Source organism: Microtus pennsylvanicus, chromosome 11 (assembly GCF_037038515.1).
Source record: "Microtus pennsylvanicus isolate mMicPen1 chromosome 11, mMicPen1.hap1, whole genome shotgun sequence".
In the NCBI taxonomy this organism is placed as follows: Eukaryota; Metazoa; Chordata; class Mammalia; order Rodentia; family Cricetidae; genus Microtus; species Microtus pennsylvanicus.
The window spans coordinates 41,222,680-41,249,169 of record NC_134589.1 but is presented as its reverse complement, the minus strand read 5'-3'; the positions used below and the strand labels follow the sequence as shown (position 1 = coordinate 41,249,169).

The following is a 26,490-nucleotide window of genomic DNA, read 5'->3' as shown; positions in this document are numbered from 1 at the left end:
GGACCTCAGTCCTCGCTGGAGCGTCTCCGGCGGCCCCGACGGTTCTCCGTCTCCCTGCTCCCGAAACCCGGGACCTCAGTCCTCACTTCGCAACAGATGCGGTCCATACCCCTGGTCCCTCTTACTTTCCCACCGGGCATCCTACCACCCTGGACATTATCTCCGACCCTGGGCTCTTCCCGTAACCTCGGACCCTGAGGTCCTCACCTCCGATGCCTCCTGGGCCCCCGCGACCCTTCACTGCGGCGCGTTGACCCTGAGGATGCTGATGCAGCTCCCAGTCCTGAGCCTCCGAGCGGGTCCCTCACTTGCCCCTTCTCGGTTCCTCCTTCCGAGGTCTCCTCGGTGTCGCTGTGCCAAAGTGTGGGCTAAGCACGGTTTATGATGTTATCTCAGTTGTCCAAGGTTGGGGACCAAAAGAGAAAAGATTCCAGGCGTGGGCAGAGCTGGCCTCCGAGCCAGAATCCTAACAGTCCGGCCGAGCCTGTCCCTGCACCCCAGCCCAGTCCTGCCTCGGCTCAGCGGAGATCCTGCCCTTCCACTCCGCAGATCCTGATTGGGCCTCTTACAAGCTGGGGATTTTCATCTGTCTTCACTGCTCTGGCGTCCACCGCAACTTCCCAGACGTCAGCAAAGTTAAATCCGTGCGACTGGACTTCTGGGACGACAGTATGGTGGAGGTAGAATGACTGACGCGCGTATGCAGATTCTTGGAGTTGGGCGTGGCGAGAGGAGGCGGGACACAGGTGTTCCTCCTAGTCCTCAGAGGAGGAAATGGAGCCTAGAGAGGTGCAATGAGTAATGAGAGGAAACAGACTGGACGGTGGTGGCTTAGACGAAGGCCCTGAGTTCAAATCCTAGCTAATCACTTGCTCCTCTTACAAGGGACGAGGCCCTAAGGAGTGCCTTTAAGTGTGTGTGTGTTTAAAGATATATGTGTACCTAAGTGTATGTGTGTGCACACCACATATATGCAGGAGCCCACAGAGTTCGGAAGAAGATAACAGATCCCCTGGAATTGGAGTTACAAGCTGTTGTGAGCAGTCATAGTGGCACTGGGAATTGAATTCAGGTCTTCTGTATACAAGACCAATAAGTGTTCTTAACTGCTGAGCCATCTCTCTAGCCCTTGGGCTAATTCCTTAACTTAGCTATGGATTCTATTTCCACACCCATTTTATGGACTGTACCACCCTCTCACTGGCTGCTGTAAGAATAAACACAGGCCCACCTTTGATCCCAGCACTTGAGAAGCACAGGCAGGCGAATCTCTGTGAGTTTGAAGCCAGCCTGATCTACAAAAAGAGTTCCAGGACAGTCAGGGCTACACGAGAAACCCTGTCTTGTAAAACTGGGGGTGGGGAAAGAAAAGAATACACAGACACTAAGTGAATCAACAGTTGCTGTCTTTCATGGGAGCCAGGAACAGAGGAGAGAGACGTCCTGTTTCATAGCCCACGGTCCTTCACACCTCCCCAGCCTACTCTACTTGCCTGCCCAGTTAGCATGGAGGAGCCCTCTGAGGAGAGACAGGTCTCCACCACACTGGTGAGCTGAGGGGCTCAGGGCCACTGGGGAAGCAGGTAACACCGTTGAGCATTCCTATTCTGTGGCAGGATCTGGACTGTGCCTGTCACTATTCAGTCCACACAGATGTGACTCTAAAGTCCTTGACGGGGAGGAGCACACACTATGAGACAGGCTGTCTAGCCAAGGCTTCCATTCTGTGCAGGGGAAACACAGGGACTCAGCCAACCAGCCCACACACCCACAGGTTTGCCTTCGAACTCCCCTGTAATGTCTTCACTGGGACAGGTGAACTCCCCAGAGTCTCTCATGCTCGGTGGGGGTCCACAGGCAATACACGCTTAAGCCATAGCCCCAGAGCTCCCAGGGAGGGGGACAGTGCTCACTGTGTCCAGAGATAGGATTTACAAACCTGCTGTTCCTGCCCTTACCCCAGCTATGTCCCTGTCCACTGACACATCAGCATATCACTGGACAGAATGCCCACTCTGAGTCTCAGACGACGCGGGGGAGGGGGGTATTATGTGGAGCTGGCAGCCACTTCCTTGCTCCAGCTAGCCCAGTCTCCTGTAGACTTTAAGGGCTGGAGTGGGGGGAAGCTTGGCTGTCTGTGGAAAGAGGGAGAGAAAGAACATGAGCTTTGGGACCCAGCAGAAATGGGTTGACATCATCACTTTGTATCAACTAGCTGTGCTGCCTTGAGCAAGCCACCTAACCTCTCTGAGTCCAGTGCCCTCTTTAAAAAATAGCAGTGTTTAAATGGTTGAGAGGACCCAGTAAACTATCGTATGTGAACTGTAAAGAGCTGTTTCTATATAAACCGTGGTTATCAGCCCCCCATGTTAAAACAAACTGAGGCTTTCCACGCCTGGTGAGATGCTGCCTTAGAGGCAGGTTCTCCTGGCCCTGCCTCAGAGCCAGTGAAAACCACAGGCTTTTTACTTTTGATTTTTATTTTTTGAAACAGGGTCTCTCTACATGGCCCTAGTTGCCTTGGAATTCACTATGCAGAACAGGCTGTCCTCGAACTCACAGAAATCCACCTGTCTCTGCTGGGATGAAGGTGTGCACAGCACCACGCCCAGCCACCACCATCTTCTGGGTAGACCGGGGTTTCATTCCACATATTTTTTCTAGGTTCTAAAATTATGTCCATTTGCTCTTATCTTACAGTTCATGACCCACAATGGGAATCTCAATGTGAAAGCCAAATTTGAAGCCAGAGTCCCAGCTTTCTACTATGTCCCTCAGGCCAGCGACTGCTTGTAAGTCAGGGACTCCCTAGCATCTGGGGAGGGTCTTCCCAGCCCTTCTCTGTTCCTGGTACCTTTGTCTGAGGTGAGTTCTCCTGTGACCTGGTTGGAAGGTTATATCAGGGATGAATTTGGTGTCGTCACAATGGGCACACAGGAATCCTGGATTCAACCAGGTGTGGCGGCCGAAGCCTGGAATTCTGGTGCGTCGGGGGTGAATAAAGAGGGTAGGGTCAGGAATTGAAGGTCAGCCTCAGCTAGTTGGAAGACGGCTTGGGCTACCTGAGGCTCCGCCTCAAACAAAACAAAAGCCGTTAATATTTGTGGAGCTGTACCCGCGTGCTGTTGTCAAACATTCTCAGCAAGTGTGACTGTTACCCTCTGTTTGAGAGACAGGACGTGATGGGTGTGAAGGAGCACAGACTTGGGTGTGGATTATCTGGTACCATGAGATCATAGTATGACATCAGGAAAAAAACAATATGGCAGGAGAGTTGTAAAGGTGAGGGCTGAGGAGGACCATAGAACCTAGTGACCCCAAACCTCTAAAAAGCTGACTCCCTGAGCCTAGGCCTCCTTCTCAGGGATTTGGCCTCATTCAGGGCTGTCAGGTAGCGTCCTGTGGACTCAGGAAAGGGATTCCTCTGGGTAGACACAGTCTCATGCAGGCATGTCTGGAAAGTAGCATTGGAACCGCTGAGTCTCTGCGTGGTGCTTTCGGGCCTTGCACAAATGCATAACTGTAATGGGTGGTTCTGTAGCTTTGCAGTTACGTGGCCCGAGGGTGGCTTGTACCACGTGGAAAGGCAGGGAAGCTTTTTTTTCTTTCTTTCTTTCTTTTTTTTTTTTTTGGTTTTCGGAGACAGGGTTTCTCTGTAGCTTTGGAGCCTGTCCTGGGACTAGCTCTTATAGACCAGGCTGGCCTCGAACTCACTGAGATCAGTCTACCTCTGCCTCCCGAGGGCTGGGATCAAAGGTGTGTGTTATCACCACCCAGTAAGGGAAGCATATCCTTTTATGCAGAAGGCCTCAGGTCCCCCCCCCCCAACACTACTGCTACCCAGCTATAAGAAGCTGGCCAAGCCACCAAGCCCCTTGGATGTCCTACTGCATGTAGTGCAGGTCCCTCTTCAAAAGTGTAGACAACAAAACCAACAAAATGTAGATAAAATGACATCATTTGTTAAGCATCTCCCCTGTCAGCTAGCATGGTAGTGTTAATGCATTTCTTAGTGTCAGCCTTACAGTGATACCAGGTCCCTAGCGCCTCTGAGGGCTATGTTGGCCATCATTTGAAAGAGCCTCTCCCAGCTTGCCTCATTTGCCACCGTTCAGCCTTTGCTCCAAGCCCCTGGACAGCATCTCTTACATGGGCTTTCTACCCTGTCCCCTCCAGCCTTGTTACTCACGACTCCTACAACTGTCCCTTCATTTTTATTTTTTTTGGAGACAGGGTTTCTCTGTGTAGCTTTGGAACCTGTCCTGTAACTCATTCTGTAGACCAGGCTGGCCTCGAACTCACAGAGATCCATCTGCCTCTGCCTCCCAAGCGCTGGGATTAAAGGTGTGCACCACTACCACCCGGCTATGTCTTTGTATTTTAATCCCCGTTGTTTAGGGCTGGTGGCTGCCTTCCTCCAGTTCTAAAACAAGGAAAAGGAGAAGGGGAGATGGAAGAACCACACCAGGGGCTCCAGTGTGACCCCGTCTTTCTTATTCATGTGGCGCTTGTCCCTCCATCTTTCTCAGTCAGACTTTTACCAGCAAATCACTTGCAGGTTCATGCTGCTTTACCCAGCACAGCCCAGAGAGGACTTCCAATCAGTCTCTTAACTTTTGAGCCCTTTGACCCCGAAAGGCCAGGGCAACCCAGAGTTCCAAGTGACCTGTTTAGGCCAGATGCACAGCTCCAGGTCACTCCTGGTCCCAGGGCATTTGGTCAGCTAACCTTTGAAACATGTACCTGGAAAAGATAAGAAGGTACAAACTGAAAATAAGTTTGTTCTCAGCTGCCCAGTTTTACTGCAGCCAAGAATAACATTTGGTTGACATTAGCATTAAGAACCTACTGTGGGCTGGGTAGTGGTGGCACTCGCCCTTAATCCCAGCACTTGGGAGGCAGACAGAGGAGGATCTCTGTGAGTTCAAGGCCAGCCTGGTCTACAGAGCTAGTTCCAGGACAACTGGGGCTACACAGAGAAACCCTGTCTTGAAAACAAAAACAAAACAAAAAAGACAAAACAAAACAAAAATAAACCAGAGCCTGCTGTGGGCCTGGTGTTGTGAAGCACACCTTAGCTATCTGGAAACAGAAGCAGGCAGAGCTCTGTGAGTTGCTGGCCAGCCTATACAGTAAGACCCTATCACCTTCAACGACAATGACAAAAGCCTATTGTGTTTTTAGTACAGTGCTAAGTTCTTTACATACAACTGCCCACCCCAACAGCACTAGGGAAGGCAGGTATATTGCTGGCTCATTTCCCAAGCTTAGAGATGTTAGGTAATGTTCAGTAATTTGGTCTAGGGGTGTAGCCCAGTCGGGAGAGTGTCTGCCTAACATGTTTATATCCCTGAGTTGGGTCCCCAAGCTACATATAGCTGGTGTGGTGGCACACACCTGTAATCTCAGCACTTGGGAGGTGGAAGCAGGAAGATCATGAGTTCAAAGTCATCCTCAGTTACTTTAGACACCTCGGGGTCAGTCTACTCTAGACAGTGTGGGGATTCAGAGTCCATCAGCAGGTCCAGGATGTTTTTGGCTCAAGTTTACAAGCAGAGTAAAGCACGATTAATAAAAACTCAGAGACAGATATTGGGGCTCAACCTAAAGGTCAGAAAAGTAAAATAGCCAGCCACTGGCTCTTACCTCTACCTCAGTCCAAAATGGCGATCCTGCCTCCAAGAATCTCAGAATGAGACTGAACATGAGAGCTGTTTCCTCCCCTTTTATAATCCTCTCTAGGACAGGAACTAAAGGTGTATATATACCACTGGGATTAAAGGCATGCATCGCCTGGTCTCTATGGCGAACTAGCGTGGCTACTGGGATTAAAGGTGTGTGTCGTTGTTGCCTGGTCTGTAAGGCTGGCCAGTGTGGCTGTTTTACTTTTCTGGTCCTCAGGCAAGCTTTACTTATTAAAATACAAGCGAAATGCCACTACAGCAGAGAGTTGGGGTGGGGGTGCTGGGGACATGGTAAGTGTCTAGGGAGTCATATCTTCATCATTGACTTAGAGGGCTAAGGGACAGTCTAGTGCTTCTCAACCCACTAGAAGACAAATTTTCCTGGTGGGACGTCTGGAAAGCAGAAGCTCCTGGAATCTAGGAGGTTGAAGCTAGAGGTACTGCCACACATTACATAAACCACCCACCCCCACTACAGAGAATCATTCAGCACCAATGTTAACTATCCTAAGGCCAAGAACCTCCGGGTATCCTGAGAAGGGGAGGCTGTCCCCACCCACCACTGATGGGTCTTGGAAAGTCACTGTGGGAACGGGAAGACAATGCATCAGACACAGCTGACCAAGAGGTCTCTTTTTAGGGTCTTAAAGGAGCAATGGATTCGAGCTAAGTACGAAAGACAGGAATTTATAGCTGACGAGAAAGCTGTCTCAGCCCCAGGTAAAGTTACCATGTTGTCTGCATGTATGTATGTGCACCACGTGTATGCAACGCACCCAGAGGCCAGGACAGGGTACTGGATCCCCTGAGACTGGAGTTGTGACAGTTGTGAGCCGTGTGGTTGTTGGGATTTAAACTTGGGTCTTCTGGGAGAGTAGCCAGTGCTCTCAGCCCTGAGTTATCTCTGCAGCTGAAGTTTTTTGTTTAATGTTTTGAGGTCTATGTTCTAATGAGCTCTAGAGAAATGAAAGGTGGGGATAGACTTGGTGAGGGGCTTGAGCCTCTCTTTCCACACTCATGCAGGGCACAACCCGGCTGGCAGCCCTAGACCCAGGACAGCGTCCATTCCACTGACTTGAATTCTCAAGCTGCTGCTGCCCCGAGAACAAAAGCTTCCAGGATTTCCAGAATGCAAACTATTCCTCAAACGAGTATCTTGGGGTCACTCTTATACTCTTCTTTTTCTATGAGGCAGGGTTTCTCTGTGTAGCCCTGGCTGTCCTGGAACTCACTCTGTAGACCAGGCTGGCCTCAAATTTAGAGATCCACCTGTCTCTGCCTCCTGAGTGCTGGGATTAAAGTCATGAGCCACAACTACCATCCCTAAATTAAAAAGAAAAGAAAAAAAAAAGAAGACAGAAAAAGTCGGGTGGTAGTGACACACACCTTTAATTCCAGCACTCAAGCAGCAGAGGCAGGCGGATCTCTGTGAGTTCAAGGCCAGTCTGGTCTACAAAGTGAGTTCCAGGATAGCCAGGGCTGTTACACAGAGAAACCCTGTCTTGAAAAAAAAAATAACCTTATTTTTATGTGTATGATTTTATGTGTATGGCCTGAATGTATGTGTGCACCACATGCAACACTAGTACCCTCGGAGTCAGAAGAGAGTGTTTGATCCCCTGGAACTGGAGTTATGAATGGTTGTGAGCAGTTATGTGGGTGCTGGGTCCTGGGTCCTCTGCAGAGCAAGTGCTCGTAACTGCTGAGTCATCTCTCCAACATCTTGTCCTTTCTTTGCTATGGCAAGCTGTGTGGCCAAGGCTGGTATTAAAATCATGACCACTCTCCTTCCTCAGCCAAGATGCTGGGATTACAGGCCCTGCCACATCTGTCTTCCAGTGAAGTGGGTTGAGCTCAGGGAGAGTTGAGACAGAGAAGTTTTGTGCAGTAGGTGGCTACTGAAAGTCTATAAAGTTGGCCCAGGTAGGACCCTCTGTCCTGCACCTGAAATAGCCCAGTTAGATTGGCCGTATTTGAGTGGCAGGTGGGGGCTCTTCCTACCCTCAGGAACTTGAAGGCATTCTTTAGCTTTTTATGTTGACTTCATGATTTACTTCTTCTTGCCCTTGGTGGCTCAGGTGACAGAGAAGGGTTCCTGTGGAAGCGGGGGCGCGACAATGCCCAGTTCCTGAGAAGGAGGTTTGTCCTTCTGGCGAGAGAAGGCCTGCTGAAGTACTACACGAAAGAGGAGGTAAGAGGCCAGGCTGCCTGTGCTTCCTCAAGATTGCTCTGCTCGTCAAGGCCTTCGTGGACAGTTTCTTGTCTTTTTTTTTTTTTTTTTTTGACATTTAAGAATTTTTTTATTGATATTTATTGAGCTCTACATTTTTCTCTGCTCACCTCCCTGCCTCTCCCCTCCCCCTTCAAACCTCCCCCAAGGTCCCCATGCTCCCAATTTTCTCAGGAGATCTTGTCTTTTTTTACTTTCTACTTCCCATGTAGATTAGATCTATGTAAGTCTCTCTTAGTGTCCTCATTGTTGTCTAAGTTCTCTGGGATTGTGGTTTGTAGGCTGGCTTTCTTTGCTTTATGTTTAAAAACCACTTATGAGTGAGTACATGTGATAACTGTCTTTCTGGGTCTGGGTTACCTCACTCAAAATAATGTTTTCTAGCTCCATCCATTTTCCTGCAAAATTCAAACTTTCGTTATTTTTTCTATTGTGTAGTATTCCATTGTGTAAATGTACCACATTTTTCTTATCCATTCTTCGATTGAGGGGCATTTAGGTTATTTCCAGGTTCTGGCTATGACAAACAAAGCTGCTATAAACATAGTTAAGCACACGTCCTTGTGGCATGATTGAGCATCCTTTGGATATATACCCAAAAGTGGTATTACTGGGTCTTGAGGAAGGTTGTTTCCTAATTTTCTGAGAAATCACCACACTGACATCCAAAGGGGCTGTACCAGCTTGCATTCCCACCAGCAATGCAGAAGTGTTTCCTTTTCCCCACATCCTCTCCAGCATAAGTTGTCATCAGTGTTTTTGGCCATTCTTACAGGTGTAAGATGGAATCTCAGAGTTGTTTTGATTTGCATTTCTCTGATGACTAAGGATGTTGAACATCTCCTTAAGTGTCCTTCAGGCATTTCAGATTTCTCTGTTTAGGTCTGTACTTCATTTTTTATTAGATTATGTGATCTTCATTTTTTTATTAGATTATGTGTTCTTTTGATGACCAATTTCTTGAGTTCTTTGTATATTTTGGAGATCAGACTTCTGTCTGATGTGGGGTTAGTGAAGATCTTTTCCCATTCTTAGGCTGTCGTTTTGTCTTGTTGACCGTGTCCTTTGCTTTACAGAAGCTTTTCGGTTTCAGGAGTTCCCATTTATTAATTGTTTCTCTCAGTGTCTGTGCTACTGGGGTTATATTTAGGAAGTGGTTTCCTGTGCCAATGCGTTCAAGTGTACTTCCCACTTTCTCTTCTATAAGGTTCAATGTGGCTGACTTTATGTTGAGATCTTTGATCCATTTGAACTTGAGTTTTGTGCATGGTGATAGATAGGGGTCTATTTTCATTCTTTTACATGTTAATATCCAGTTATGTCAGCATCACTTGTTAAATATGCTTTCTTTTTTCCATTTGATATTTCTTGCTTCTTTATCAAAGATCAGGTGTTCGAAGATGTGTGGATTGATATCCGGGTCTCCTATTCGGTTCCATTGGTCCTCCTGTCTGTTCTTATGCCAATACCGAACAGTCCCTTGTCTTACAGAGGACTTCAGCCCTGGCCAGCAGGACATTCTCGTACTTTTCCTTGGCTACTGTCAGTCCAGTCTACTCAACAACCACACTCTGGTCACTTAAAATCGCTTAGCTTGGTCCATTTCATTGTTGTTGTTCTATGCTTTTTTTTTCCTGTGTGAGACAGAGTGTCACTACGCAGCCCTTACAGCCCAGAATTTGATATGTAGTTCAGGATAGCCTTGGGCTCATTGAGAGCCGCTGAGGTTTACTTCTTGAGTCCTGGGATTAAAGGAGTATATCACTATGCCTGGCTGAAAACAATTTTCATTGAGATATATTTACATATGTGATTTCCTCATTTAAATGAGGCTGGACAGAGTGGCAGGTGGGTGTGTGTGAGCTAGGGGCCAGACTGGGGACATCCAGGGGCTTCAGGGGTTTTTAGAGAAACCCTGTCTCAAAAAAAAAAAAACTATTATAAGACTAAATAAAACAGAACTTTCCCTCACTTGCCCAGGTCACCAGAACCCCTGTGGCCAGACAGTTGCCTCCTCTTTTATTTTTTTCCCTTGTGATGTTAGGGATTGGGCTCATGATTTGTGCACTCTAGACAAGCGCTCTGTCACCGAACTCTTTCCTAGTACAGCTGGCTCAGTTTCTTTATGGCGTAAAGGCTGTTTTCTTTCTTCTTTTTTTTTTCATATTTATTTATTGCTTTTTTTTTTTTTTGAGATAGGGTTTCTCTACGTAACAGCACTGGCTGTCCTGGAACCCACTTTGTAAACCAAGCTGGCCTGGAATTCACAGAGATCCGCCTGCCTTTGCCTCCCAAGTGCTGGAGTTAAAGGCATGCGCCACTACTGCCATCGGAGGCTGGCTTCTAAGCCAAAGCGATTGCTGCTGGATGTGGTGGTGTTTGCCTTTAGTCTTTGCCCCCTGGAAACAGAAGCTGGTAGATGGATCTCTATGAGTTCCTAGACAGCCTGATCTACATAGTGAGTTCCTGTATAGCCCGGGTTGTATAGAAAAACCCTGTCTAAAAAAGAGCTGGCAAAATGGCTCAGCAGTTAAGAGCACCCTTGCTCTTGCAGAGGACACTGGTGTGGATCTCAGCACCCACATCCTGACTCCTAACCGCAACTCAAGTCCTAAGGGATTTCACACCCTCGTCTCAACTCTGCAGGCATCAGGCGTGCGTGTGGCACACATCCATGCACGAGGGCAAAACACAAGTCTTGCAGCCAGCTTTGCTTAACGGAAGGGATGCAATTTTACATCTTTATGGGTAGAGCATCTGGGACCTACTGGGAAAGAAGGAAGTGGTGAGGATATCTTTGGAGGCTGGCTACCACACTGAACTCTGGGGCATTCCAGATTAGAGAACAGAAAAACAAAAAGTGCTAACACGTCAATGGGAAGAAGCAGCTGAGCGAGAGAGCGAGCGGACGGGTAAGGGCTGAGCTCTTCGGCCGGCACTTGAGGCCTTCAGCCTGTGTGTTTCCTCTGTGGCTTTCCTAGAGGAACAGGCAGTGGTAGAAGGCGAGCTGCTGTGTTGCGCTCTGGGACTGAGTGTGTTTCAGGAGCAGAGTGCTAGCCCTCCCAGTGGAAGTGAGGACCGGACCTGCAGTTTCAAGGTCTGGCAACTTGTTTTTTCAACACTTCTTTTTTTTTTCCTTTCTTTTTTTCATCCTTTTTTAAAAAGCATTTGTTTATTTATGTATATATGTGGGGTTTTTTTTGCATGTACATTTGGACACCTGAAAGTGCTGGATCCCAGGGAACTACAGTTATAGACAGCAGTGATCCACCATGTGTGTGCTGGGATTTGAACTCAGGACCTCTGGAGAACAGCCAGTGCTCTTAACTGCTGAGCCATCTCTTCAGCCCCACCCCAACTTTTTTCCCCCCCAAGACAGGGTTTCTCTGTATAGCCTTGGCTGTCCTGAAACTCACCTCAGACTAGCCTCAAACTCACAGAGATCTGCCTTCTTCTGTCCCTTGACCCACCCAAAGGCATGTGCCACCACTGCCTGTCTATAGTTTCTTTTCTTTCTTTCTTTTTTTTGGTTTTTCGAGACAGGGTTTCTCTGTGGCTTTGGAGCCTGTCCTGGAACTAGCTCTGTAGACTAGGCTGGTCTCGAACTCACAGAGATCCGCCTGCCTCTGCCTCCCGAGTGCTGGGATTAAAGGTGTGCACCACCATCGCCCGGCAAGAGTTTCTTTTCTTTTTTCTTTTTCTTTCTTTTTTGTTTGTTTGTTTATTTTTTCCGGACAGGGTTTCTCTGTGTAGCTTTGGACTCTGTAGCTTTGCTCTGTAGACCAGGCTGTCCTCGAACTGATAGAGAGCCGCCTGCCTCTGCCTCCCAAGTGTTGGGATTAAAGGCGTGTGTCACCATTGCCCGGTTTATAAAAAGTTTCTTAAACAAGTTTTTCATAGAGACTTTATTTAGCTGGGTGGTGGCAGAGTATATAAAAAAAAAAGCGGGGGTGGGGGAGAAACTTTATTTTAGCTAAATTCTGAAAAAAACAAAACAAAACCAATGTCCATGTATAACTAGCTAAACAAATGATGACATAACTGGAGAATAGACTTCCATCCAACAATAGAAAGGGAGGAACTAGGGTTTAGAGAACAACTCAACGGTTAAGAGCGCTTGCTGCAGCTTGGTGTGGTAGTGAGCAATCTTTGTACCCAGGAGGCAGAGCAGGAGAATCTGAGTTCAAGGCCAGCCTGGTCTACAACATGAGTTTCACAACAGTGAAGTCTATACAGAGAAACCCTGTCTCGAAAAACCAAAACCAAACCAAACCAAACAAACAAACAAAAAACCCTGATAATTGTAACAATATAAGTAAATCTTAAAAATATCTTTCTAGAAAAAAAGAACAGGCAGGGGTGGCACATGTCTTTAATCTCAGCACTCAGGAAGCAGAGGCAGGTGAATCTCTGTGAGTTTGAGGCCAGCCTGGTCTATGGAGTGAGTTCCAAGACAGTCAGGGCTACACAAAGAAATTCAATCTCAAAAAAACAAAACACATAAAACAAGAACAACAGCAGAAACAAAGAACTCAGTGAGTGAGTGAAGCCCTAGATTAGTCCCTAGTACCACAAATCAAATAGATAAGTGAACACACAAATAAATAATAATGATGAAAAGGAGCTGGAGGTGACCTTTAGGGTAGAGCACTTGTCTAGTAAGCTCAAGGTCCAGTGCTTGGTCCCCAGTACCACAAAGCAAATTAAAAGCCTACATAGGGGGGGCTGGAGAGATGGCTCAGTGGTTAAGAGCATTGCTTGTTCTTCCAAAGGTCCTGAGTTCAAGTCCCAGCAACCACATGGTGGCTCACAACCATCTGTAATGAGGTCTGGTGCCCTCTTCTGGCATGCAGACAGAATATTGTATACATAATAAAGTAAATAAATATTAAAAAAATATCTTAAAAAAAAAGCCTACATAGGACAATAAGTTGATCATAGATACATGCCTATGAGCATACGTGTGTGTTTGTACAAGTATGAGAAAGGAAGCAGAAGAATAGGCTTGAAACTCATGACTGCCTTCCTGTGGGAAATGCAGGAGAAAGGGTGGAGTAAGATTCAGGTAATGAAATTGTCTTTTAGTAATGGGATATGCGTGTGTGTGTGTGTGTGTGTGTGTGTGTGTGTGTGTGTGTGTTGCTAGGGCTCAAACCCAGAACCTCATGCAAACATTGTAGGCAGACATTTCTGTCCCACCAGCCATTCCCCAAATAACCACACAGAGACTTAATATTAATTATAAATGCTCAGCCAATAGCTTAGGCTCGTTTCTAATTAGCTCTTATAATTTAAATTCACCCATTAATCTACTGCCCCAGGCTCCTTTGCCTCGTGTACGTACTTCCCATCTCATGGCATCTCCTTACAGCTCCTCAGACTCTACCCTTCTTCCCAGCATCCTCCTAGTCTGGTTTTCCCACCCATTCCCATCCTTCCCAGCTATAGGCCAGTCAGCTCTTTTATTAACCAATGGGAGTAATGCATATTTATAGAGAATAAATATTGTTCCAAAGCAATACATGCTTTACCATTGAACTGTAACTCCATCCTGGTGATGTCATATTTCTTTTGAAATTAGAAAGAAGGTTGGCAGATGACACACACCTTTAATCCCAATATTCAGGAGTCAGAAGCAGAGGGATCGCTGTAATTTCAAAGACACCTACGACTGCATAGTGAGAGCCTGACTCAAAATAAAGAATGAATATTGGTATAACTATATTTTTAATGTGTTCACAAATAAGCTTCATATATAATATGCGTATTTATGTGTATTTTTTTCTAGCCAGGCTTTCTCTGTGTAACAGTGCTGGCTTTCTTGGAACTCACTTTGTGGACCAGGCTGGTCTCCAACTCACAGAGACCTACATGCCTCTGCCTCCCAAGTTTGGGGATTAAAGGCGTGTGCGACCTACCTCTGCAATACCTCAGCAAACGTCGTTTAGCGTATGTTTGCATAGTCATGCAATTACTTCCTTGTGGTAGGTTCTTGGATGCAAAGTGTAGGTCAGACGTCACGCTCAGGTCAGGAAGATGACTCAGTGGGTGAAAGGGCGTACCCCACAAGTCTGGCAGTCTGAGTTCAAATCCTGGAACAGAGGGTGGGAGGGAAGAACTGACTCTTGTCCTCTGACCTCCACACATGTTCTGTGGCTCGTGTGTACCCACAGTCGCACACAACAACAAAAGTTTCCCTCTAGAGAGATTTCATAGAACTTTCCTTGGTGATGATGTAATTCTGTGTATGTCCTGTCTGGTTCTCATGAGCTGGCTTGTGAGCACTTGACATGAGGAAATTTTTGTTTTGTTTTGTTTTTTGAGACAGGGTTTCTCTGTAACTTTGGAGCCTGTCCTGGAACTAGCTCTTGTAGACCAGGCTGGCCTCAAACTCACAGAGATCCTCCTGTCTCTGCCTCCCGAGTGCTGGGATTAAAGGTGTGTGCCACCACTGCCTGGCACCATGAGGAACTTCTAAGGATGGAATTTGAAATTGTGTCTAAACAATCTGTGGCGCAGAGAGATAGATCAGTGTGGCTCCTGCAGGTGTAGGGGCTTGGAAACGTCGTGTCTCTGGTCAGGATCCCTTGGTATCATTTAATGCTCCACCGTGTTTCAGAGTCCAAGGGACAGGCACAGAGAATGTGAGTCACGGGTGCTCTGAGCCCCCACGACTGCTTCTACCTGCCTGTTTATTTCACGCCAGTGGTGGATTTCCTCCAGCAAAGTTTCTGTGGCTGAAACATGTGAAAGTCCACAGTACAGGCTTCCTAGACGCCTCCGGGTCAGAGGAGCCAATGTGACTGGGCAGGAGGAGGAGCACAGGCTATTGGTAGGGCAGCTGTGCCTTTGGCTAGAGCAACCCAGGGCTATGTACTGGGGGCTTGTCAAGCATAAGGCACCTATCGCCATCAGTATCTTGAGAACTGCTTTTCTCTCTTCTAGGGTAAAGCCCCCAAAGCAGTCATCAACATCAAGGACTTGAATGCCACCTTCCAGACAGAGAAGATAGGACATCCCCACGGTCTGCAGATCACCTACAGGAAAGAGGACCACACCCGGAATCTCTTTGTGTATCATGACAGTGGGAAGGTGAGATGGCTCAAGTAGTTTCTGCATTCTCCGGCATGGCGCCCAGTCCTTTGGGCTCTGCTCCCGCCTCCAATGCACAGTTCATCGCGTCCTCACTCAGCTGCCCCTGAGACCTCCCTGCTGCGGCTGCTGCGGCTGCGGCTGCTTGCCCTGTCTAATTCCACCTTGTAATGCAGCAGAGATCTGCGGAAGGCAGAGGGGATTTGGGAGATGAACCTTTCAAGTACTGGGAACATAGCTGGGCTACCTAAGCAGTACTATTTGGCACAATAGCTGGGCAGTGCGTAGTCATCAGAGAGAGAAAAGTTAGCGGAGGGAACCATGGCCAGAAATGGCAAATCTGAGGCTTGTGGTGGCACACACCAGGCCCCGGCACTCAGGACCCAAAGTCAGGAGGATCTCTGTGAGTTTAAGGCCAGCCTGCTCTATATAATGACTTACATGTCAGCAAGGACTACCTAGTGAGACAACGGCAACACACCACACACACACACATACACACACACACAACAACAACAACCAAATGAACAAATGAAGACATGGCAAGTCCAGATAGGGCTGGAGATTGTGATTTGGGAGGAAAGGTGGATAGACTGGGCCAGGGCTTTTTTTTTCCATGTGCCACACACTGGACCAATGTTACCGAAGACCTCGTGAGCCTTGGGGCTGGAAGAATGGCTCAGTGTGGCATTTGCTGCTTTTGGAGAGGACCTAGGTTCAGTTCCCGACACCCACATGCTGGTTCACAACAGTCTATAACTTCAGTTCCAGCGTAGCCAGTGCCCTCTTCTGGCCTCTGTGGGTACAAGGCACTTATGTGGTATATAGACATACATACACACAGTCCGGCACCATAGCTATCAGAGCAAATCTTTCAGCCTCCTCATCCCAAATTCCTGGGAGAGAGCATACCTAATAAATCCAGTCCAGCCTCTGTAACAGTCCAGCTGCCGTAGCCAAGACAGGGTGGGGTTTGTAGGGTGTGGAGTTGAGGATCAGGGCGCGGCAGTTCTCAGAGGAGAAAAACTTGAACAGGAGAAATGCCTGAGAATCTATTCCAGAATCTAAGCTAACCTATGGGGTGGGTGGTCTGTGGTAGGTAAGGGGGGGAGGGCAGGAAGGAGGAGGAGCACGAGGTGATGTGAGTGTGGGGGGTGAGTGGCAGGCATCCAGGACAGGTGCACTGCAGAACCTTGGACATGTTACTGTCTGTGCACCAGGGACTATTGAGTATTTTTATATTTTATTTATATATATAAATGCATATTTTAATATGTAAAATATATTTGTTTATATATTTACATTTTATATAGCTTTATATTTATATTTTAAGTTATGATACTTGGTTGATAGCAACTCTTAGGACTAGCAGACCCGGGTCCTTATGCAAGGTCTCAGGTCGGAGGATATTTAGTGTTTAGAATACTTGGAGACGTCCCAGTGCAAAATGACACATTGCATTACATTCTTGGCACTATCTTACCCTGTGTTTCATTTTGCTGTTTTATGTATATAGGTATTTTGTCTGTGTGTATTATCTCTATGCCGTGTGCACACACTGACTGTGGAGGTCAAAAGAGGTCATCAGATCCCCTGGACCGCGAATTACAGATGGTTACAAGCTGCCAGTGAGTCCTGGGAATCAAACCCAGACCCTTTGCAAGAACAGCCAGTGCTCTCAACCCCTGAGCCCTCCAGCCCCTTGCTCTGTATTGAAGCTACTAATTGTCTCAGTATAAGTTTTCTTCTGGTTTGTTTTAGGCAGGGTTTCACTATGTAGCTCTGGCTGTCCTAGAACTCACTATGTAGACCAGGCTGGCTTCAAGCGCATATAGATTTACCTATCTCTGCCTGCTGAGTACTGGGATTAAAGGTGTGTGCTACCATGCCCAGCCTCAGTAAAAATTTTAAAGGAAAATTTCTCTAGGGAAAAAGGAGAGAAAGACAGACAGAAAGGAAGGAAGAACTGAAGAAAAGATGGATGTGGTGATAATAATTCTAGTACTTGGGAGGTAGAGGTAGGAGGCTCACAAAAAGGTTCAAATGTGGGCTACATGGCAGGAGCCTGTATCAAAAATAACAATAAAATAAAAGGTGTGGTAGTGCACACCTGCAGTCCCAGTACCTGGGAGGGAGAAGCAGGAGAATCAGCAGTTCAAGGCCAACCTCTGCTACTTAGCTGTTTGAGGAGGCCAGCTTGGGCTACATGGCTGTATCTAAAAAACAAAAGCAAACAAACAAAAAAGTAAAAAGGGCTCTGAAGATACATATTAGCTGTAGCGGGCTTGCCTAAATAATGTAAAAAAGAGTTGGATGGTGGTGGCACACGCCTTTAGTCCCAGCACTCAGGAGACAGAGGCAGGCAGATCTCTGTGAGTTCGAGGCCAGCCTGGTCTACAAGAGCTAGTTCCAAAGTTACAGAGAAACCCTGTCTCGAAAAACCAGGAAAAAAAAATACTGTAAAAAGAGGCAGAGTCTGACTGGAGAGATGGCTCGGCAGTTAAGAACACTTGCTGTTCTTGGAGAGGACCTGGGTTCAGTTTCCAGTGCTCACATGACGGCTACAGTCACAGGGTTCTGAGGTTCTCTTCAATCCTCTGCAGGCAGCACACACACTCTTGGGGGCACATGCATACACGTAGGCCCTCACACATACCCGTAAAGTGAATGAAGAAAGGAGAAGGATGTCTGATCAGAGAGCAGCTGAGAAAGCCATGGACCATCTCCAGGTGAGATGATGCTGCCCCACGGTCATGAGGGATGTATTCTCTCACTGTGGCAATACAAAAGTTCATCTAGTTGTGGCCTGTGTGCATCCCAGGTCCTGAGTCTCTCTGATGGAGGAATGTCTCTATATGTAACCCCCACACACCCAAAGACCAAAGAAGTATGTGTGTCCCCACAGCACCGAGAGTCTTAGGGTGAAGGGATGTAGTCTCAGGCCCATTCCACACCAATGAGTCTCCTAATAGGAATCCAGGTGATTCTCAGAAACGTTGGGAAGTATACTAAGCCATGTTTGCAGGTCACACTGGTCTTTTTCCGTGGCTGGGAGCTTTTCCTGTTGGTGACTTCCGACTAGCTCAGGGCAGCCCCCTGGGCTCTGACATTGTCCTCTCCAGATGTCTCTAAATGGGACTGTGTGATGCATATGTTGGCTGAATGCACGTGCGTGTGCTGTAGCCGTGTTGCCTCTGGCCCTGCCACCAGGGTCCTCCCACATCCACCCATCTCACCACTGTGTGTACTTTGGATTTTCCCTGGCAGGAGATAGTGGATTGGTTCAACGCTCTCCGTGCGGCCCGCCTGCAATACCTAAAATTGGCCTTTCCTGATCTCCCGGAGTCTGAGGTGAGCTAAATGTGGGCTTGGCTTCTGAGTCTCTCATCCCTTCCCTTTTTTTCTTCCTGTCTCCAGACCCCTAAGATACTCGGAGGCTAGACTAGGCTTATTTATAAAGCCCAGGGAGACGCTCCCGCTACAATGTGCAGGTGAGTCCTACATACTGTAGACAAAGTGCTTTTGACCCATTTCAGCTCATAGCTCTTGCTAGACAGTAATTACTTAGAACAGGCAAATGGGCTGGGTGATCATTCCTGTTACATGAGTAATGGACCAGGCCCTTCCCTGGCTATTCCCGCTGTGTGCTGTGATGCCCTGTCCTTGAAAAGATTGGGGCCTTCCTTATCACAGGATTATATCTGCCTGTGCTGGCAAAGGTAGCAGTAAGCTGAGAAGTTCATTTTGATTGTCCCTAGACAAGTGAGACCTCTGTCTATTTCCTGATGGAGAAGCTGGAATGACATGGGCAGAGGATGATGTTTTAAGTCAGTAGGCCTAGGCTCTCATGGATGCTCTGTCTCTGACATGCTATGTGACCCTTAGAGGTCACAGGCCTTTCTTTCAGAAAGATGGTCATTGGCCCACGTCTCCTTGAGGTTCCCTCTACCTATGAAGTTCTGTGACTGAGGATGTGGGATTGCTTTTTTTTTTTGATAGTGTTGTTTATTTAAGACAGTCTCAGTGTAGCCCAGGCTGGCCTAGAACTCACTCTGTAGACCAGGCTGGCCTGGAACTCACAGAGATCTACCTGCCTCTGCCTCCTGAGTGCTGGGATCAAAGGTGTTCACTACTGCTACGCCAGCCTCGAGGACGTTTAAGCTTCCAATTAAAAGGATTGTTGTTTAAGTGATAGGGACAAAGGTACCATGCTGATCCTTGGATCTGTCTGTCTGTCTTTTTGACAGAATCTTCTACAATCATGGCTGGCCCAGAACTAACTACGTAACTAAGAATGACCTTGAACTCCTAACCTCTACCTCCCAAATGCTGACATTACAGGTCCACTTGCCACACCTGAAATCCTGAACTTTCTTTTCCTTGGGTTTTTTCCTTTCCTTTCCTTTCCTTTCCTTTCCTTTCCTTTCCTTTCCTTTCCTTTCCTTTCCTTTCTTTCTTTTTTAAGTTTTGACATATGTTTATTTATTCTGTGTGTGCACTAAGCCATCTTATCCGCCTTAATCCTGGGGTTTCGTGTGTGTGTGTGTGTGTGTGTGTGTGTGTGTGTGTGTGTGTGTGTAAGCCGGAAGTCAGCCTCATGTGTCACTCCTTAGCTGCCCACTCACCTTTATTTTTTTGAGACAATCTCTCTTCATTGGCTTGGGCTCTTCCATCAGGCTAGGCTGGCTGGCCAGAGAGACCAAAGGACCCTCCTATCTGTGTCCCCCCAGTGCTGAGATTACCACACTCAAAACAATGCTCAGATTTTTTGATGGATGCTGTTGCTCAAAGTTGGGTCCCCAGGCTTGCACGGCAAGCATTTTACTCCCGGGACCATCTCCTCAGTCTGATCCTATAGTTTCTTAGTCTCATCTGTTAGGCCTTCATTAAAGTCTAAATGTTCCTCCATTCCCAGGGTTTACAGGGAACTGAGTTCCCGGGATAGGGTCGACTTCAGGCCTAGTGATGGACCCATTGAGAAGTTCCCTAGACACAGTTTCAGCAAGGCTAGGGGTCAGGGCTCAAAGCTGAAATCACTATGCTTAGTCAGCTCCCCCCTCCGCAGCTGGCTGCTGCTGGCTCAGTGAGTCCAGAGTGCTGACCGCAGCTGACCCAGCAGAGGAGAGGGGATGGAGCAAGTGCTCAGCCTTGTTTAATCCAGCCTGGCTTCCCATGTTTGCTAACTTGTGTGGAAGAAGTTAGTCTTTGCCGGTTGTGGTGGTGCACGCCGGTAGGATTTGCTGAAGGAGGCAGAGGCAGGAGGATCACGAGTTCGAGGCCAGCCTGGGCTACACATTAAAAAAGAAAAAAAAAAAAGAAGTTAGTCTTTGACCAGTGTTCTCCATGTTCCCTTCATCAGCTTTTACCGTCCCTGCCCTGCCTGCCCCTCTTTCTTGTCTTCCCTATGTTTAGGGGTGGCATAAGAATTTGGTGCCAGAAACCAATGTTTTTTGCAGGGTTGTAATGGTTTCATCTGAAATGCTGTGTGGGTCAATAGTAAAGCGCTTGTCTAGTCCCATTCTCAGTGCAAGGGAGAAAAGCTAGGCTTGGTGGCCTATAATCCCATCACTCTGGAGGCTGAGGTGGGAGGGTTGTTGAAGGTTTGAGGCCAGCCTGGGCCACATAGTGAGCTCACAGTCAGGCCAGCTTGGGATACACAGGAAACGTGTCGGGGGCGGGAGAAGGAAAGAAAGGAGGAAGGGGGGGGGCGGGGGGAGGAAATGATAAAAGTACACAAAATGTCCCTGGAGTCAGAGAGCCCAGTGTGCTGCCCAGCAAGTGACATCACCCCTAAGCTTCGGGGTGCCCATCCGTCATGTCACCATGGCCCCATGCCACCTTCCAGGTTATCATGAAAACAGACTGAGCCAGTGTCAGAAGTACAGGAAAGAGTCCTGAAGGGAACTCCAGCCAACACGTGGCTTCCCTTGTTTCTCTTGCTCCCCTTGGCCTAGACTAGCCCTGAGCTGGCTCATATTCAGAATACAGAACACGGGAGGGGGGGGGCTTGAGAATAAATCCTATAGACTATGTCTGAGGAGAAATGGAATAGTCTAGTGTAGATTATCTTTTTTTAAAATATTGAATGCCGGGCGGTGGTGGCGCACGCCTTTAATCCCAGCACTCGGGAGGCAGAGGCAGGCGGATCTCTGTGAGTTCGAGACCAGCCTGGTCTACAAGAGCTAGTTCCAGGACAGGCTCCAAAACCACAAAGAAACCCTGTCTCGAAAAACCAAAAAAAAAAAAAAATTGATTGATTTATTTATTATGTATACAGTATTCTTTCTGCGTGTATGCCTGAAGGCCAGAAGAGGGCACCAGACCTCATTACAAATGGTTGTGAGCCACCATGTGGTTGCTGGGAATTGCACTCAGGACCTTTGGAAGAGCAGGCAATGCTCTTAACCGTTGAGCCATCTCTCCAGCCCCTCTAGTGTAGATTTTCATTGTGGGCCACAACTTCTCTCTTGCTTCCTCAGCTTTGCCCCTGCAACTCCAGGGATCCTGCTGCTGTTCTGGGCATCTAGGTTGCCATTTGAAGTCCTAGATTTGTCTGGTTCTCCTTTCCCTACTTCTAGGAAGCACAGGAAGACATGGTCAATCTCTGGGAACTTCTCTGAGCATAGGAAAGCGGGCTGTGAGGGCTGGTGGAAATCAGGAAATGGAGACAGAAGCCTTACCAAGTAGCAGCTGGTCAAGGCTATGGTGCTAACATTCTGGTCTCCTAATGCCCAATCCAGAGTTTTCTCTATTTGTCCACCCTGGCATCGCCTCTTCTTGGCCTGTGTCACATTCTGTGACCAGGTCTCAGCTAGCACGGTGGGGCGTCTGGTCAAAGGGCTCTGCTGTCCTTACATTTCGGCAGCATCGTGTGATGATACACAGGCCTGCTGCCTGCCAACCCTGAGTGTAAATCCCACCTCTGTATGTTAGCAGTCACGTGACTTCTGCAAAGTCTCCACTCACATCTCTATGGCCTAGTTTCTTAGTGAGTTTGGTGAGGCTGATAAAATCTACCACCCAGGGGAATCGGGGATTGTACCCAGAGCCTGCTACAGATAGGTAGGGATTCCCTCCTCCTGCTCCTACTACCCAGGGGGATTAGGGATTGTACCCTGAACCTGCTACAGCAGGCAGGTGGGTTTTCCCTCCTTCTGCTCTTCTTCTGTTTGGTTGTTTGAGATAAGGTTTTCTATGTAGCCCTGGCTATCTTGGAACTCACTCTGTAGATGAGGCTGGCCTCAAACTCAAAGATCTGCCTGCCTCTCTGCCTCCCAAGTCCTGGTGTCAAAGGCATTCACCACCATGCCTGTCGACAAGTGAGTCTCTTGACAGCCTTGCCTGCATCTATAATCTGGGATGAATGAAGTATTTAAGTCATGACTGCACCATGCTGGAAAACTACAGATGAATCAGGGCTCGTGCACTGGCTTTGTTGAACTATTTGCATTATACCCAGCACACACTCCAAATATGATCCATCAGCCATGAGGACGCTCCCTTCTCCACTCCAAACTTCTCCTGGCTCTGACTAGGGAGTCAGCCTTGTCTCTCCTTGCAGCTCGTGCCTCTCATCACCAGGAACTACCTCAAACAAGGCTTCATGGAGAAGACCGGTCCAAAGGTAAATTTTCTGGATTATTTAACGTGGTCCTATCCCAACCACCAATAAAGCAGAAAAGCATGGATGGGAGTGGGAAGGAGGGCTGAAGAGAGAGGAAGAGGAAGAATGCCAGTATCTGTGGGTCTCTGTATTGAGGGACGGAGTAGGGACCAGGAGTTGGCTGCTGTGTGAAGCCCGCATTGCTCCCGCGGTTTCTTCCCCTCGGGTACCACTTTATCGTCTTCATCAGTGTCTTTCCTCTGTGACCATTAGACTTCAGCTAACCCTGAGAAAACAGTGCTGAGTAGGAATCCCCTAGAGAGACAGCTCTGAGCGCTAGGCGTCCACCAAGACAGAGCAAGGGAGACAGCCTGAAAAAATACTTGACCCTGTATCCTGTCTCCTCCCCATCACCAGGGCCTGTGCTTTCTATTATCTCTCCTATCTAAGGAGGAAGAGGAGCTGCCCCTGAGGGGAGGAGCCTGGGGTTTCCTGTGAGCCAGAGAAGGGTTGTACAAACCCAGATTCTTAGGCAGAGGCAGAAGAATGCAAGCTAGCCTGGCCTACATAACAAACTCAAAGTCAGTATGCACCATTTAGTGAGCACCCCCTCCCATCTCAAAATAAAAAAAATAATAAGGTGAGGTGGGGGTGAGGTGTGTAGCTCAAGGTAAAGGGCTTGCTTAGCATGTGGAAGGTCGGGTTCAGTGTAAAAATACAATCATAAGGGGCTGGAGAGATGGCACCACCTGCTCTTCCAGAGGTCCTGAGTTCAATTCGCAGCAACCACATGGTGGCTCACAACCATCTGTACTGAGATCTGGCACCCTCCTCTGGCGTGTGGGCATACATGGAGGCAGAATGTTGTATACATAATAAATAAATAAATCTTTAAAAAAAATACAATCATAATGTGTTACAGGATGACTGTTAGGAGGACCCTGAAAGGTGTTGGGGGACAGTGTAAAAGAAAACCTTAGGAGCCAGGTGGTGCCTGTAATCCCAGCAAGGCAGGTGTATCTCTGAGTTCAAGGCCAGCCTGATCTACAGAATGAGGTCCAAGACAGTCAAGACAATAAGACAATACAGAGAAACCTTGTCTCAAAATAAAAAGAAAGAAAAGAAAAAAAAGAAAAAAGAAAAAAAGAAGAAAGAGAAAGAAAGAAAGAAATCCTCAGGAGTTGAAAATGTGATCGAATGGCGGTTGGTGTACAGGCTCCTTCCCTCAGAAACCAGGCACACAGGCTTTCGCTTCAGGCCTTTCTCTCCCCTGACCTAGATTGCACTTTCAACTTTGTGAGTCAGAGCCACTTTTGACTTCCCTGGCTTCCTTTTTCTGAGACTTCTTTGTCACAGTCCGAGAAAGAGGGAAGTACCCCTTCACTCCTAGGCAGCACCTAGCAGTACGGAACAAAGCAAGGGGGAGAAAAGAGGTGAGGGCAGAGAGGGGCTGGGCTGAGCCCTCAAGAGTCTGAGCAGGTGCTGGCTCCTTTCATTCCAGCACTCGTGAGGCAGAAGTTGGGGGAATCCCTGCAAGTTCCAGACCAGCCAGCACTACACAGTGAGACCCTGTCTCAAAACAAACAAACAAACAACCCAGAGTCTGAGGAGGTGTTCAGATGTGTGGACCCTAGAACCAGTTTGGCTGGACTCCAATCTCAGCTCTGCTCTAAAACTGGGGAGGGTATGCATGCCTAGGAACTGGCACCAGGGAGACACTCCCAGTGTCTGGTTGCAGAAATCAGGCTGGAGAACCAGTGCAATGACCTCTTCTCTGAGCTGGCCCTGACCTCTGTGCCTGGCTTAGCCAAGTCTGGTAAAGAGGTTCCTCCTTTTGCAGCACAGAGAACCCTTCAAGAAAAGATGGTTTGCTCTGGATCCCTTGGAGAGGAGGCTGCTATATTATAAGAACCCTCTGGTAAGAGCCATTCCCAATTCCCTCCTTAGCATATCCCCAGTCAGAGGGGCTTGTGCTGATTTCAGAATATACAGAAAGGCCGGCTCTCAGAATCCCAGGACAGGGGAACCTGTAACAGGAAATCCCTAGTGCTAGCAGCTGCTCTTAAGGTAAGGTGGAACCAACCACTCCCTTGTAACCAGGAGGTCTGGAGTAGAGCAGTTAGGCTTGTGGGCTCAGGAACCAGTTTGCCTGGAGTCTGGGCTCTAGTCTCAGCCCTGCCAGTGTAGAGCCATGCCCTGGGCAAGGTATGCACTTAGCTTGTCATGCTGCATTTTCCCTTCTGACCAAAATATTGTCTTACCATGAATGCCTTGCTCAGAAGGGGCCTTGATAAGTATACAAGTTGCTAACATGTAAACCACTTGAGCTGGGGCTGGGGCACCAGCCTGTAATCTCAGCCACAGGGGAGGCTGAGACAGTTGGGTTGCAAATTCAAAGACTTCCTGGGCTTCAGAATAAATTCAAGGCCAACCTGTGTAACTTAGAGTGACTCAAAATTAAAAATTAAAAGGAGAGGGTGGGGATTAAGCCCAGCAGTAGAGGACTTGCGTATTACGTTTGAGACTCTATGCTCAATCCCCAGTGCCTAAAGCAAAGCGAGAACCCAGCCTTTGAGTCCCCAGTGCCTGGTCTAGTCTCTGCGTGTTAGTTTTTCAGCAGACTAGTATGCAATATCCTTGAGGTTTTAATTTGAAGTCACACCTGGCAATGGTGTGCCCGCGGCTCTTTATCGAGCTTGACCTTGGGCCTGGCAGGGCTGGATAACCACGTGCCTTCCATTTTCAGGATGCTTTCGAGCAGGGCCAGGTTTTCCTGGGAAGCAATGACCAGGGGTATGAAGTATGCGAAGACCTGCCCAGGGGCATCCGAGGGAATCGCTGGAAGGTTGGACTCACTGTCATCACTCCAGAGCGGAAGTTCATCTTTACCTGCCCCAGTGAGAAGGAACAGCGAGAATGGCTGGACAGTCTGCAGGATGTCCTGTCCAGTCCCCGGTCGCCCCTCCATCTCCTCAGTAAGAAGCAGGCGGGAGGGGGGTGCTTGGGGGTTCCTTTGGTTGAGGGCAGAAAAGGGCTCTGTCACTGTGGTCCCGGAAGGGCCTGACTCAGCGTTTGGAGTTGCCCTTACTTCCTGCCAGAGAAAAGCACACGCATTGCACATTCTTGCCAGAAAGTCCCCTCTGCACCAAGTTCCTCTATGCAGCTGTCCTCATGAGCTTCAGGCGGAGTCTGGCCCCAGCAGAACTGTGGAGGCTGGCAATACCAAGCTCTCAAATTCCCCACACTGTTGTCCTTTTTCTCAGATGTGCTGGCCTGGTATCCTTAGCAGAGGTGGCCCTGCCAGCCGCCCTCCCGGGATTCTGGATTCCTCCCCACGCAGAAGGAAGGCTATTTTTAGTGTTCTCCCTGTCCTCAAGCCTTTATTCTGCTGTCTCCCTCCCCTGCTCCTTCTTTTCACCCCGCATGTGTCACAAGGAGACTGTTCCCCTTTGTTGACAACCCCACGAAAAGCAGAGATGTGCTGAGTTCAGGAGGAAGCATCTGGACCAGAGCCAAGCTTCTGGGGCGGAAAGAAAAAAGTTCTCTGTTTGGAAAAGTACAGACTGAATAGGTGACCCCAACAGTCCCAGGGGGAAGCCCTTGTGCCTTCCTAGACTCACCAGTATAAACACAACTGTCAGACTGGAGAGATGGCTCAGCAGTTAAGAACACTGGCTGGTCCTCCAGTTCAATTCCCAGCAACTACATGGTGACTCACAACCTTCTATAATGGGATCTGGTGCCCCCTTCAGGCATGCAGGTATTCATGCAGGGCACTCATACAAAAAAATTAAACTGTCACATCCTTGTGTGTTGGGTAGCTAGTGCTGCCTTTAATCCCAGCACTTGGGAGGTAGAGGCAGGTAGAATTCTGTGAGTTC

The 26,490-nt window shown here is 48.1% G+C and overlaps 1 protein-coding gene across 1 annotated transcript in view; it reads left to right on the top strand.

The window, feature by feature from the left end:
• The window catches only part of Adap2 (ArfGAP with dual PH domains 2), a 29,157-nt gene that overhangs the window by 333 nt on the left and 2,334 nt on the right, over positions 1 to 26,490 (top strand). The window contains exons 2-10 of the mRNA XM_075991422.1: positions 550 to 680; positions 2,701 to 2,792; positions 6,325 to 6,404; positions 7,763 to 7,875; positions 14,860 to 15,006; positions 18,274 to 18,357; positions 22,568 to 22,630; positions 24,450 to 24,527; positions 25,356 to 25,584. Coding sequence (XP_075847537.1) covers positions 550 to 680; positions 2,701 to 2,792; positions 6,325 to 6,404; positions 7,763 to 7,875; positions 14,860 to 15,006; positions 18,274 to 18,357; positions 22,568 to 22,630; positions 24,450 to 24,527; positions 25,356 to 25,584 — 1,017 coding nt within the window. The remainder of the gene's footprint in view (positions 1 to 549; positions 681 to 2,700; positions 2,793 to 6,324; positions 6,405 to 7,762; positions 7,876 to 14,859; positions 15,007 to 18,273; positions 18,358 to 22,567; positions 22,631 to 24,449; positions 24,528 to 25,355; positions 25,585 to 26,490) is intronic.